We start from the raw sequence: 14,489 nt of genomic DNA on the forward strand, positions 1-14,489 counted from the left end.
AAACAAAAGTGCTATGTCCATATACCATATATTCTCAATCAGTTGCATTGAATGAAAAAGTGCATAAATACATGAAATAAATAAATAAAAAGTGTTACTGTATTTAATACTGTGCTCATTGGGTATGTGAAAATTACCACCATAATTAACCCCAATACATAACATGCCAAGTGCATGTAACATATATTCTCAATCAATCACACGTTCCACGCGTGGTGACGTCACCGCTGTCCACTCTAACTCCGCTGTGTGACTAGTCACAGGACCTTTTTTTTAACAGCTTTTTATACTATTATTGTGGATGTTTTTAACCCATGGACGGGCAATAAAAGTTTTTATGGTAATACACTATCCAGAGTTTCCTTTTTGCTTTCCATCCCTGCCAAAAACGAGGAGTGCTGGAGAGGCGGTATACAGACTGCTGTTCCTGGTCGGGGTGACCACACAGGATACATTGCATACCGTTCCTGGTTGGGTAGACCACCAAAGCGCAAATTTGGTCTTGATGCTATATAGCAGCCAAGACCAACACCTACTGGTGAGTGGCTCATTCACATTCATTTTTGGATTTGTTTTTGGTGAAGCCTAGCTACAACATGCCTGGCGGGGAAGATTATTATTAGCACCGGCACTTTGAATTAGCAGCAGTGGCGGCTGGTGCTCGGGATCAGTAATTCGGGAGGGGCTTTAAACCAATGCACCCCCCACGGACAGTCGGTCGGCAGGCAGGCAGCACATTCCCCCCCTCCCCCGAACGGCCTGCCTCCTTACCTCCTCCTTCCTCCTGTCCGAGACGGGGATTGCTGGATGGCTGAGCCGCTGTGCTTCTCCTCCAGCTGTGTAACCTGCGGCCCGCATACGGCCTGGAACCGTCGGTGGGTCACAGACACCCGCAAGTGCCGCGCGATCTCCCGGCTGCCGCGGGAGACTTAGGATGTCTGCAGTCAGTGACAGAGGCGCTGATTCCTGTATAGTTCCAGCTCTGTCACAGGCAGAGTGATATGAAATGCAGCCGCTGCTTCCTCCAGCAGTACCCGACGTCATGACCAGCAGTACCCGCATGACCAGCATTACCCGCCTGCAGTGCCAGCATTAACCACCAGCATTACCCACCAGCATTACCCGCCAGCAGTAACCGCACCAACAGTACAGTGCAAAATAAGTAGAAAAGATATGTGCATTAGCGTGTGTAAATTGTTGCAATATGTTTTTTTAATAACTAGTTGTGTTTTATCATAATATGCCATGTCCTTGTTCATACATGTATGAAGAAGGACATGACATTTTCTGGCTGCCTAAGTCATATATACTAGGGGTGCAACTATCCCCCAGCACATAACTGTAAATATCCCAGCATGTGCAGTGTTTCTGACTCCTCCCACCATCACCACTTCAAATCACTGAATTGGTCATGGTGGTTAGATTGCTCCTTTAATATCTCTCAGAAGAAGTAAACCTCTGTATACTGATTCCATTTCATTTCCATTTTCATCCTCTAGTTGTGTTAAATTAGTGCGTGGGGGCGGCGGTGCTTTATTACTTATATACCTTAACTATAGTAAATATTTTATATACGGTTCGAGAAAATTTCTCTACACTCAATGTGGCCCAGAGAAGCCAGAAGGTTGGACACCCATGCCCTATAGCATTGGCAGAATGCCATGTACAGGTCTACAGGTGGGAAGAATGCCTGTCTGTTATGAGTAAGCGAATCTAATTAGTGAAATGCGTCAACTGCTTCTTCTTGTCGTCTGTCTTGTCCATGATGTTTGCAATATTATCAAGATATGCTTTTATTCAATAAAGTCTGCTATTTACCTTCTATCTCGGAGTGCGGTCGGGAGAAGAATGCCTGCACCTGCCAAGAAACACATCTCTATCTCTACCGACAAATAATGACCATACTGCCAATTACTTTTACATTTATGATGTGTAATAAAGGGGCTTTCTGCCAAAATGTAATGAGTGTAGTAGCAATATGACCCTGAACCCACCCTCAGTAAATGTTTTCTTTGTTGATTAAACAGCTCTTTTCTTATAAATAACAAGCTGGTCAATTTTGATAGTGGAGATTGATATTGTGAGGTACCATGGGAAAACGATTGATCCTTCTCTCTGTTCTCCTTGTGTTGGGGCAGCCGGGTCTGGCCAAGAATGATGGCCACAGTGGAAGCCACAGCGGGGAAGAAAAGTTCAGTAAGTATATAATTTATGTAGCACTAATCCCATGGGAGCTGCTGTGTGTGTGTATGGGTTCCCCTGGGTTACCATCAGCAACAACCGAACAGTCTGGCATTTTCCAAGTGTTTCAGACAAGAAGTAGTCAATTATCTTCGGTTTTTATTTGGAACTTTGATAGGAGAAGGGATGAGTGGGATACTCCAACTTAAAGAACTATGCACAATAGCCTGGGACAACTTGAATAGAGCTGATTAATGCTGTGTAACGCTGACTAACGCTGACTAACGCTGAATAGAGCTAGTCATGGCTAGGCTGCTGCTTCACTTTGTCCTTGGCTGTCAATGAAGTAATAGAGTTTCCTGAGGTAAACTGTATCCTGAGATAGACTGTACTGCTGAACAACTTTAGGGCCCTTCCTGGCACCCCCTTTTTCCCTAATCTTCAGGGTTAACTACGTGGCACCCCCTGTCCTGTAACAATCTGTGTGTGCTGGCTCATTGATCCCCTGACTTCTCTGGAGTGGTCTCCTCTCCTAGGCTGACCCTTGAGCAGATCCCTCAGTACTCACAATACTGTTTTTCCCAAAGTCTTCTGCCCAACAGCTCCACTGGTCAGCACACTGTATTCTCTGCAGCCCAGCTCCACACCTGGTTCAACAGGCCGACCGCCTGAACCACCTTCCTCACATCAGCAGGAGGAGAGACAGCTGTCCACCTCCTCCTGGGACTTTGCACCCGCCAAAATACGCAGATTTATAGCCAATCCCAGGATGCATTGCAGCAATGCCCACCCACTGAGACAGCCATAAACCCTGGTGTGATACTGGTTAGGTTTCCTCCACTGTCCAACAAGCTCCCTTATTGGATACAGTGGGGAGACTCCCTTAGACCCAATAAATCACACCTGGAAACATGTGACAGGCTAAACTAACAGATCTTGCTCTCCTGATAAGCAGAACAGAGCCACCAAATGGGTTTTCCTAGCACCTACCTAGGAGGGTGCTACATTTATATTAACTCTCCATTGCAACACATTCCATATACAGTATATGCTTTATCCCAAGGGTAAAAAAGGCAAACAATCAATAGAAATAAATAAATATTCAATAAACCTCCATATACAGAATCCTATACCCAGGGCCATCTTTAATATTGATTGGACAGTGGGCAAACATTTTCTTGGGCCCTCCCAAATCCAAGTATCAACTGTTTGTGGGCAATGAGGGCTCAAAGGGCAGCTGCTTTGGGCCCCACAACAATGACTGGGCCCTGGGCAGCTGCACCTTTTGCCCTGTGTTAAAGACAGCCCTGCCTATACCCACAATTGATCCAGAGGAAGGCAAAAAAAAATTCCTTCCTTATTCCGCAGAAGACAATCTGCCATTCCCTGGATCAACGTTCTCTAGGTTAGAACCTCTGTCCAGGTTTTTTCTTTAACCACTTGCCGACCAGTCACGTTGACTGTACTGCGGCAAAGTGGCTTGTTATCGCCCGGCGACGTCATTCCCCTCTTTCAGGGGCGCGTGCGCCGCCGGAGGCTCGCTCCCGCTGTATTCAGTTACAGCGGGAGTTGGGCCAGGGGAGGAGCGGCGGTGATTACCGCTGCTCTTCCCCGATCGTCGGGGATCTAGTGTGGAAATCCGCCCGCTTGTGTAAACAGAGCGGGCGGATCTCCTAAGTGACAGGCAGGGTCAGATTGCAGGGTTCAGCATAGCTGAACCCTGCAATCTGTCCCTGTATCACTCAGTCACCTCCCCCCACACACGTCAGTAAGCCCCAGGCATACATTAACCCCTCCCTCTCCAATAAAAATGAACCCCTTCCCTGCCAGTGTCATTTTTACAGTAACAGTGCATACGTATAGCACTGATTACTGTAGTAATGTCACTGGTACCGCCAAAAGTGTCAAAAATGTCAGTCAAGGGTCCGATCTGTCTTCCGCAATGTCGCAGTCCCGCAAAAAAAATCGCAGATCGCCGCCATTACGCGTTAAAAAAAAAAAAACAACAAAAATGACAGAAATCTTTCCCTTAGTTAGTAAACGCAATAACTTTTGCGCAAACCAATCAAAATAATCTTATTGCGATTTTTTTTACCAAAAATATGTAGCAGAAAACAAATTGGCCTAAAATGATATTTTGGACTTTTCATCACATTATGTCCCATCAAAGTGGTCACCAAGACAAACAGAGAGGGAAAATCTCCCCAGAAGAGACAGAAAGAGCAATAATAACTAGGGATGATCGAACGGTTCGGGTCGACCATCGGTTTGGCCCGAACATTGGGTGTTCGAGGTTCGGCCGAATTTAGAACTTTTTGCACAAAAAGTTCGGAATTCAGCAACCAGAACCGACCAAAATGCAATGGTTCAGGAAATGGGCTTTAAAAGCCCGTGATTGGACCAGAACCATTAGCAAAAGCCAATTGAGGGGGCAGGAGAATGCTAGGAATGTGATTGTAGTGACTAGGGGGTCCCTAGACCAATCATTAGTGAATACGCCCCCCAGTATATAAGATCGCCCCCGCCAAATTCCTAGCATTGTTATACAGGACATGGAAGAGAGTGGAAGCAGTTCTGTTAATTTTACTTTAAAAGTGTCATTTAGCATTTATTAGTGTGAGGAAAGGGATATCTAGTGTAGTTAGAGTGCTCCTTTACACTTTAGTTAGCTTCAAAAATTTAGTTTCTGTAGGGAAAGTGTGAAGTGTCAGGGTGACCGTAATGTAGTGTAGGGTGAACTGACAGTGACTGCTATGGCAGGGTGACCAAACCCTTCCATAGCAGGGTGACCGCTATAGAGAAAAGCTAGTTTCTCTCAAGTCACTTTCGCTGCAGGAATATGGCTTCGCTCCCGTCAGCATTCTTTATGCCTGACATGACATCTGAACATGTCTATAGGGGTATATATACACACCCATGTATGTATATATACACCTAGACATATATAGGTGTGAAAGGAGCATAAAAAACTACTTGCGCTAATGAAATAATTAACACCAATATAGTTACGCTCCTATCACACCTATATATGTCTAGGTGTGTATATACATATAAGTATGTGTGTATATACACCCGTATACACAAGTTCAGATGTTTTGCCTGCCTCCAAAGAACCCAAAAAAATGCCCAAAAAAACGCTAGCGTCAAAAAAAAAACGCCCAGGTGTGTTGTTGCAGGCATTTTTTGGGGTTTTTGGAGGCAGGCAAAACATCTGAACTTGTGTATACGGGTATATATACCACTATACACAAGTTCAGATGTTTTGCCTGCCTCTAAAGAACCCAAAAAAATGCCCAAAAAAAACGCCTGCTACTAAACCGGCAAGGTGTGAAAAGCGAGAAGCCACTAACCTGTTCTATAATTGCACTAATACAAATGATCTTTTTTTTCTGGTTCTGGACATGCTACAGAGCTGAAACTTCACAGGTACACCTTTTAGACCCCCCGGACACAAAATCACACAAAAAAAGTTCTTAAAAATTGTCATTTTTGATAGAGAGCCAATTATTGAAAAAATTAAGAAAAAAAAAATTCTTTGGATTTAGTATCTGGGGGGGGGGGGGGGGTCTAAAAGTGTACCTGTGAAGTTTCAGCTCTGTAGCATGTCCAGAACCAGAAAAAAAGATCATTTTTCAGTAGAGCAGGGATGGTGGTACCCCCCTTTTACACCTATATGATCTTTTTTTCTGGTTCTGGACATGCTACAGAGCTGAAACTTCACAGGTACACCTTTTAGACCCCCCAGACACAAAATCACACAAAAAAAGTTCTTAAAAATTGTCATAAGATAGAGAGCCAATTATTGAAAAAATTAATAAAAATTAAAAAAATTAAAAAAAAAATGTCTTTGGATTTAGTATCTGGGGGTCTGAAAAGTGTACCTGTGAAGTTTCAGCTCTGTAGCATGTCCAGAACCATAAAAAAAAAGATTGTTTGTATTAGAACACTTATAGAACAGGTTAGTGGCTTCTCGCTTTTTACACCTTGCCGGTTTAGTAGCAAGCGTTTTTTTGGGTATTTTTTGGGTTCTTTGGAGTCAGGAAAAACATCTGAACTTGTGTATAGTGGTATATATACCACTATACACAAGTTCAGATGTTTTGCCTGCCTCCAAAGAACCCAAAAAAATGCCCAAAAAAACGGTAGCGTCAAAAAAAAAAAAATGCCCAGGTGTGTTGTTGCAGGCATTTTTGGGGGGTTTTTGGAGGCAGGCAAAACATCTGAACTTGTGTATAGTGGTATATATACACACATACTTATATGTATATACACACCTAGACATATATAGGTGTGATAGTAGCAGAAATATATGCTTACGCTAATGAAATAATTTACACTAATATGGTTACGCTCCTATAACACCTATATATGTCTAAGTGTACAATACATATAAGTATGTGTGTGTACACAAGTTTAGATGTTTTGACTGCCTCCAAAAACCCCAAAAAAATGCATGCAACAACACACCTGGGCGTTTTTTTGTTTTTGATGCTAGCGTTTTTTTGGGCATTTTTTTGGGTTCTTTGGAGGCAGGCAAAACATCTGAACTTGTGTATAGTGGTATATATACCACTATACACAAGTTCAGATGTTTTTCCTGACTCCAAAGAACCCAAAAAATGCCCAAAAAAACGCTTGCTACTAAACCGGCAAGGTGTGAAAAGCGAGAAGCCACTAACCTGTTCTATAAGTGTTCTAATACAAACAATCTTTTTTTTTTTATGGTTCTGGACATGCTACAGAGCTGAAACTTCACAGGTACACTTCTCTATCAAAAATGACAATTTTTAAGAACTTTTTTTGTGTGATTTTGTGTCTGGGGAGTCTAAAAGGTGTACCTGTGAAGTTTCAGCTCTGTAGCATGTCCAGAACCAGAAAAAAAGATCATTTTTCAGCAGAGCAGGGATGGTGGTACCCTCCTTTTACACCTATATGATCTTTTTTCTGGTTCTGGACATGCTACAGAGCTGAAACTTCACAGGTACACTTTTTAGACCACCCAGATACTAAATCCAAATACATTTCTTTTTTTTTTTTTATTTTTTTTTTTAATTTTTTCAATAATTGTCTCTCTATCAAAAATGACAATTTTTAAGAACTTTTTTTTTGTGTGGTTTTGTGTCTGGGGGGTCTAAAAGGTGCACCTGTGAAGTTTCAGCTCTGTAGCATGTCCAGAACCAGAAAAAAAAGATCATTTGTATTAGTGCAATTATAGAACAGGTTAGTGGCTTCTCGCTTTTCACACCTTGCCGGTTTAGTAGCAGGCGTTTTTTTGGGCATTTTTTTGGGTTCTTTAGAGGCAGGCAAAACATCTGAACTAGTGGTATATATACCCGTATACACAAGTTCAGATGTTTTTCCTGCCTCCAAAGAACCCAAAAAATGCCCAAAAAAACGCCTGCTATTAAACCGGCAAGGTGTGAAAAGCGAGAAGCCACTAACCTGTTCTATAAGTGACAAAATACAAACAATATTTTTTTTTTTTTCTGGTTCTGGACATGCTACAGAGCTGAAACTTCACAGGTACACTTTTTAGACACCCCAGATACTAAATCCAAAGAAATTTTTTTTTTTTTTTATTTATTTATTTATTTATTTTTTAATTTTTACAATAATTGTCTCTCTATCAAAAATGACAATTTTTAAGAACTTTTTTTTTGTGTGATTAATAGTCCCTGGGGTATAAACCCTAGGCACTTTTTAGGGGCATTTATTGGGTTTTAGGGCTTCAAAATGGTGTTTTTTGATTACCGAAGTTCGGGTCCCATTGATTTCAATGGGGTTCTGAAATCCGGGCCGAACTTTCGGGAGGTTCGGATGTTCTGGCCGAACCGAACTTTTGAAAAGTTCGATCATCCCTAATAATAACCTGAAAGAGGATTTAAGTGAATATAAAGTCTTATATTTTTTTTCTATTGAAAAAATAATCATGTTATACTTACCTCCTCTGTGCAGTTGGTTTTGCACAGAGCAGCCCTGATCCTCCTCTTCTCAGGTCTCTCTTTTGCACTCCTGCCCCCCCTCCTCTTGAGTGCCCCCACAGCAAAGAGCTTGTTATGGGGGCACCCAAGCTGAGCTGCAGCTCTGAGTATCCATTCAGACATGGAGCTGCCATTTGGTCCCACCCCCTCGCTCTCCTGATCTTTATAACTGAGCTTGATTGACAGCAGTGGGAGCCAATGATGCCACTGCTGTGTCTCAGCCAATCAGAAGAGATAGTTCTGGATGGCTGAGGCACTCATGGACATCACTGGATAGAGAGGGGGCTTAGGTAAGTATTGGGGAGACTGCTGCACACAAAAGGCTTTTTATCTTAATGCATAGAATGCATTAGGATAAAAAACCTTTTACCTTTACAACTCCTTTTTCAAGCAAAAAATTCAGGACGTTTAATCATGGGTAACTCTAAACCAATGACCTGTAACATCGCTAAGTAAAGTTCTGGGTACTGAAGTTAATTGACAAATCATAGTTGAACAGAGTTTTAAAGCTTGACACGTTTGGTATCTGCTTACTCGGTGCAGCCTCGTCTTTTATATTTTACCAAAAATTAGGTAACTTATTTGGTTTGGGTGCACTAAAATTATTATTATCATTATTATTATGATTATTATTATAATACAGGATTTATATAGCGGCAACTTTACAACATGAGGGAGGACAGTACAGTTACTATATAATTCAATACAGGAGGAATCAGAGGGCCATGCTCATTAGAGCTTACAATCTAAAAGAGGAATATCTAAAATAAATGTTAGTGTCAGTTTTTTACTGAAAATTTGTACTTAACCGGTTGCCGACCGCCGCACGACTATATACTGCGGCGGTCAGCCCCGGCCAGGCAGAGTGACGTATCGATACGTCACTCGCTTGTCATTGACTTGCGAGCCTATTGCGGGCGGGCGCGCGCCCGCCGCGGCTCGTTCACAGACAAGTCAGTGCGTGTGACCGGCGGACTCGATGTCCGCCAGTCACACTACGATCGCTCCTGTGAAGGGAGAAAGACATAGCGGCTTGTGTAAACAAGCTGCCTGTCAGTTCTCCCTGTGTAAAAGTGAAGATCTGTCCGTTCTACTATGTAGAACGGTTGATCTTTGCTTTTACGCCAATAGGAATGTCCCTGCACAGTTAGAATCACGCCCCTAGGACACACTTAACCCCTCCCTGTCCAATAAAGTTAACCCCTTCCCTGCCAGTGTCATTTTTGCAGTAACAGTGCATATGTATAGCACTGATTACTGCAGTAATGTCACTGGTAACCCCAAAAGTGTCAAAAATGTCAGTCAAGGGTCCGATCTGTCCGCCGCAATGTCGCAGTACCGAAGAAAAAATCGCAGATCGCCGCCATTACGCGTTAAAAAAAAAACACCAAAAATCTTTCCCTTTATTAGTAAACGCGATAACTTTTGCGCAAACCAATCAAAATACGCTTTTTGCGATTTTTTTTTACCAAACATAGGTAGCATAAAACAAATTGGCCGAAAAATGTTAAAAAAATTTTGATTTTTACATTTTTTTTGGGGAATTTCATATAAAAAAATGTGAAAAATATTGTTATTTTTGCAAAATTTACGCTCTTTTTTTGTTTATAGCGCGTGATCAAAAAATCGCACAGGTGATCAAATACCACCAAAAGAAAGCTCTGTTTGTGGGAAAAAAAGGACGTCAAATTCGTTTAGGTACAGCGTCGCATGACCGCGCAATTGTCCGTTAAAGTCACGCAGTAAAAAATCGCAAAAAAAACCCTGGTCCTTTAGCAGCCAAATCCTCCGGGGCTTAAGTGGTTAATAAGCCATTGTGCTAATATCCTGTGACATAAAAAATTTGTGCTGACAATTCTCCAATTCTGCTTTCAGAAATAAACAGTATATTGTTTGGAGGTTTTACCTAATCTTGAGGCTTAAGTTGATTTTAAAAGAGTATGAGAATATATATAAAGGTGGATGCAGCATCTGTCCCCCACCAGCTCTAACACTGAGAACTGAGTGATCAAACACCGCCAATTACCAGTTCTCAGTTAGCAGTTTACTAAGAGGCTGAGCCAGGTGCCAGTCCAGACATGTGGGCAGATCCCAACCATATGTTCTTGATCTTGCCCGAGCCTGGACCAGCTCTGTGACGTCTGCCGACAGCACGCTTCAGACCACTGTCTGCTGAAAAATGGTCACAGGAGTACAGAACGAACTGCACTCCTGTGATCCGCAGGAGGAGTACAGTCAAGCAAGCTTTGGCTGTACTTCTCTTTTAAACCTTTTAAAAAAAAAAATCCTCTGGCAGCAAAAGGGTTTAATGTCAACTACAGCCACAATTTGTTTTAGGTTTGGCTAGAGTGGGGTTTACAAAGCTTGCCAAGTTTTTTGTTGCTGTCTGTTTTGCCAGTGGTGACTTTTTTTTTCATATTCTTTATTTTATTTTTCCCATGTAAATAAAAAAAATATTCCAGCCAATCTCTGGGGAGGTGTGCTCAGTAGGTGGCTGGGGAGACAATAGATGGCCTGAAGACTGAGGCAGCAGGGCAGTGTTCCTGGGTCCAATCCTGCAGGAGGAGAACCCAGTGCAGGGACTCTGCCCCTGGGGCAGGAGTGATAGAAGTACAACTAAGAATACATTGAGGTACCAGCAAAGTCTTAGCTGAGGGGCCTATCTGCAAGCTTAGACATGTAATCAGCTTGGATCTGGAGAAATTCACTGGAGAGGGTCAGGAGGAAGTTGGAGTAAACAGCCCAGCTGTCCTATTGTGATGTAAGCCTGCATCTCCCTCACTGAGAAGAGCCTGGGGGATATCAGAAGGAATCAACCGATGATCCTGTGGCTGTGTGAGTAGATGATCCAAGGGCTGGAGAGTCAGTGGCAGTTCAGAAAGATACTGCAGCTAATGAATCCCCAAATTGTCCAGTTCTTCGGTTTTGGGGTATCTCCTTGCAAGTTCAACATTCTAATAAAACCCTAAAAAGACAACCCCTAGACTGTTCCTTTTGAGCCAGTGGAAGAGTGAAGAAACTGTTGTATGCCTGCTTGGACAGGGGGAATAGAGAAGGGTGGAGGGTGAAGAGGGGGGGGGGCAGGGGGATGAAGAGCGGGAGGAGGCAGGGAAAAGGGGTGAAGAGGGGGACAGGGCAGTGAAGAGGGGGTAGGGGAGTGGAGAGAGGAACAGGGGGGTGAAGAGTGAGATGAGGTGGTGCTGAGGGGGAAGGGGGGGTGAAGGGGGGGGTTGGAGGGCAGAGGACAAGGAGGGAAACAGGGCAGTAAAGAGAGTAAAGCACAGTGAAGAGAAGGATGGTGTGTGTGTATGCGGGTTGACAAAGGGTATGGGACTGGTGAAGAAGGGAAAGGTCAATGAAAGGGGGGGAGAGGGAAAGTGGACAGCTGGGAGGGATATGTCACATGCTTAGTGCAGATAGGAAGTTGAGAGGAGTTCCCCAGCTCCCAATTCTTCCTTGTTCCACCATAGACAACAACCCTTATGACTCTCATGTAAACCCCCACACACAGTACCCTCCACCCCACTCCCGCTGTGCTATCACCTCTCAGAGAAGCAGCATACATAGTGAGAAGCAATGATATCTAGATACCCGGAAGAGTTAGAGAAGCCAGGTACTCATCACTGGACACACAGCAGGGGTAACACTGAGAGCAGTGCCTGATGGATCCAAAGTGCTGGAAAGTCTCCGCTTAATTGTTTATTTGATACCTGCCCATTGCTGCACACTGCTCGCTCATTGGCCTCTACAGTCCCATTCTAGATGGTGATAGGTGTCCCATGGCCTGGTCCCCAAACACATTTACACTTGTCAACACTGTGAATCCCAGACATCGCAGGAAATTTAGGTAAAAATTGTGACTGTCCCGGCCAATCTGGGACAGTTGGCAACCACAGGGGCGTGGCCCCTCTTCTCCCAGGCCCCCAGACAGCTACAGATCCCTTACAATTTCACAGTGGCTCCATGCTTCCATATTGCCCCCTTCCCAACTTCCCATAGTGGCTTGCAGTGCCCCCAGCCCCCCTGACAGTCCTCAGCCTTCACAGTGTACCCCAACCTCCTAGAATACAACCCAGCTTTCTGCAGAGCCTTCAGACCCCTCCATTAAACCTCATCCCCTACTTCAGAGTCCCTAGCCCCTCCACAACCCCTATCCCCCTCACAGTTTTACTCAACCCCATCCTGAGCCTTTTCTTTTAGCATTTTATTACATGTTTTTTTATCCTAAGGCTTTTACTTTGTGTATATAAACGTTATTATTTATTTTTGGGGCATGGAAGGTTTTGGAAGAATTTACCAGGCCCAGGTCTCAAAAAGGTTGAGAACCATTGCTCTGTAATTTCAATGCATGAAGGTGGAAAAGAGCATTATTGCCACTAGATGGCACTTACTATCTTAGAAAATGAGTATGTTCCTCTGCACCATCTAGTGGCCATAATGCAGTATTTTCCCATTCACACATTAATTGTCGAAAATACAATCTAAGAACAGGTTTTTTGCCTCATTTGAATAGAATGAATTTACATTCATTTCGTTTCAACAGACAAATAGTTTTGAACAACTCTTATAAATGCACTCCTAAATCACTAATATGGCTAAACTTTTTCCAAGAGAGGGAAAATAGCATTTTTTTAATTTCATTCCAGTTTAGCAGAAACCAAGATGTAATACCAGTTTTGGGAGGATATGGGCATAATGGTGATGTATGATGAGATAGACTGAAGGACTCACATAACCTTGTAATAATTTTAATCTGTTTTTCACCAACCTACAGTTTTAAACAAGTGGAAGTGTGACATCTTTCTTAATAGAAGAAGGGACTGTGGATATCCAGGCATCAGCCAGGTGGAGTGCAACAAGAGGAAATGTTGCTTTGATCCCAGCACTTCCGATGCGAAATGGTGCTTCTTCTCCAGGCTACAAGCACAGTCCAGATTTACAGAGGCTTGGGAGAAATCAGCCAAAGAAATTGAAGGAGGCAAAGAGCCCCTCCAAGCACTTCCAACAGAAGATGTGCTACATGTGGCAGGTAAGATGTGTTGATCATGGCAGACTCAGACACAGCGTGACTCCACTGTTATTCCCAAAGACTTAAAAAGTGCCGTCCATTTTAATGACCATGTTTCATGTTACACCCATAGTTAAGTTGTCTAACAGCATATTCAATACTTTCCTCTATTGACCCGGCTACGACAGAGGAGGATACCAAACTTTTCTCAGATGCCCACCTAACCACCTATCCCCTGGACCCTGTTCCCTCTCAACTACTGTAGTCACCCCTTTTTTATACCCTGTGCTCTCTCATCAACATTTTCAATCCCTCTCTCTACTAACACCTTCCCCTCCCCTCTAAAGAATGCACTGGTCACCCTCATACTTAAAAATCCCTCACTGGACCCCACCAGTCTGAACAAATTGCTCCCATTTACCTCTAAACTTTTAGAATGCCTAGTCTACAACTGACTGAGTTCGTACCCCACTGAAATCCTACTTGATCCCTTGCAGTCTGGCTTTTGCTTGCAGCACTCCGAAGGAAACTGCCCTACTAAAATGAATTTGCAATTTACTAACTGCTAAAAGCAATGGCTGCTGTTCTATACACATACAGTACTACTAATCCTTTTTGCTGCCTTTGATATTGTTGCCTACCTGCCCCTCCCCAATAAACTCCAATCCCTTGGCCTCCAAGTCTCTGCTCTTTCCTGGTTCTCCTCTTAGCTATCACAGCAATCCATCTGTGTTGCCTACAACTCTGTCTACTCTTTATTTCTTCTTTCTGTAGGGGTCCCCCAAGGCTCAGTCCTTGGACCCCTTCTCTAATCTGTCTACACTCCTCTCTTGGTCACTTGATAACCTCCCTTGGCTTCTAATACCATCTCTATGCTGATGACACCTATATCTACCTCTCTATTCCTCACATTATTCAGTCTCCTTTAACATTCAGTCTCCTCTAACACTGCTAATGTATTAACTGATGTATTACCCCCCCCCCCCCCCCCCACCATCCATGCCCTACTCCCTGACATTTCCTACAAGATCAATACAACTACAACAAATGTAGTTGTATTTGTACAGCAAATTCAACAACAGCCCCCAAAAATTCTACTCGCCTTCTCGCATTTGGTGAGTAGAATTTTGCTGAGGGCGAGTGTGGTGCTGCATTGGGGGCGGGCGGGCGCTGCTGACAGGTGGGGTTGAATGGGAGCTGATTTTCCTCCCTGTGATCAGCCAGGAAACTGTGGGAAAGGGAGAGGAGAGGAAGAGGGGAACTCCACTTTCAAACAAAGTCCCGCCTCCTGGACCCGCTCCTATGATAGACAGCACACT

At 43.5% G+C, this 14,489-nt stretch overlaps 1 protein-coding gene across 1 annotated transcript in view; it reads left to right on the forward strand.

Moving 5' to 3' along the window:
* Positions 1–2,090: 2,090 nt before the first annotated feature.
* Positions 2,091–14,489, forward strand: part of LOC309546612 (uncharacterized protein) — a gene marked incomplete at both ends in the record, with an annotated part of 437,777 nt that continues 425,378 nt past the window's right edge. The window contains 2 exons of the mRNA XM_082246351.1: positions 2,091–2,196; positions 12,937–13,191. Coding sequence (XP_082102477.1) covers positions 2,091–2,196; positions 12,937–13,191 — 361 coding nt within the window. The remainder of the gene's footprint in view (positions 2,197–12,936; positions 13,192–14,489) is intronic.

Source organism: Pelophylax lessonae (assembly GCF_965119305.1).
Source record: "Pelophylax lessonae genome assembly, chromosome: 2".
Lineage (NCBI taxonomy): Eukaryota > Metazoa > Chordata > Amphibia > Anura > Ranidae > Pelophylax > Pelophylax lessonae.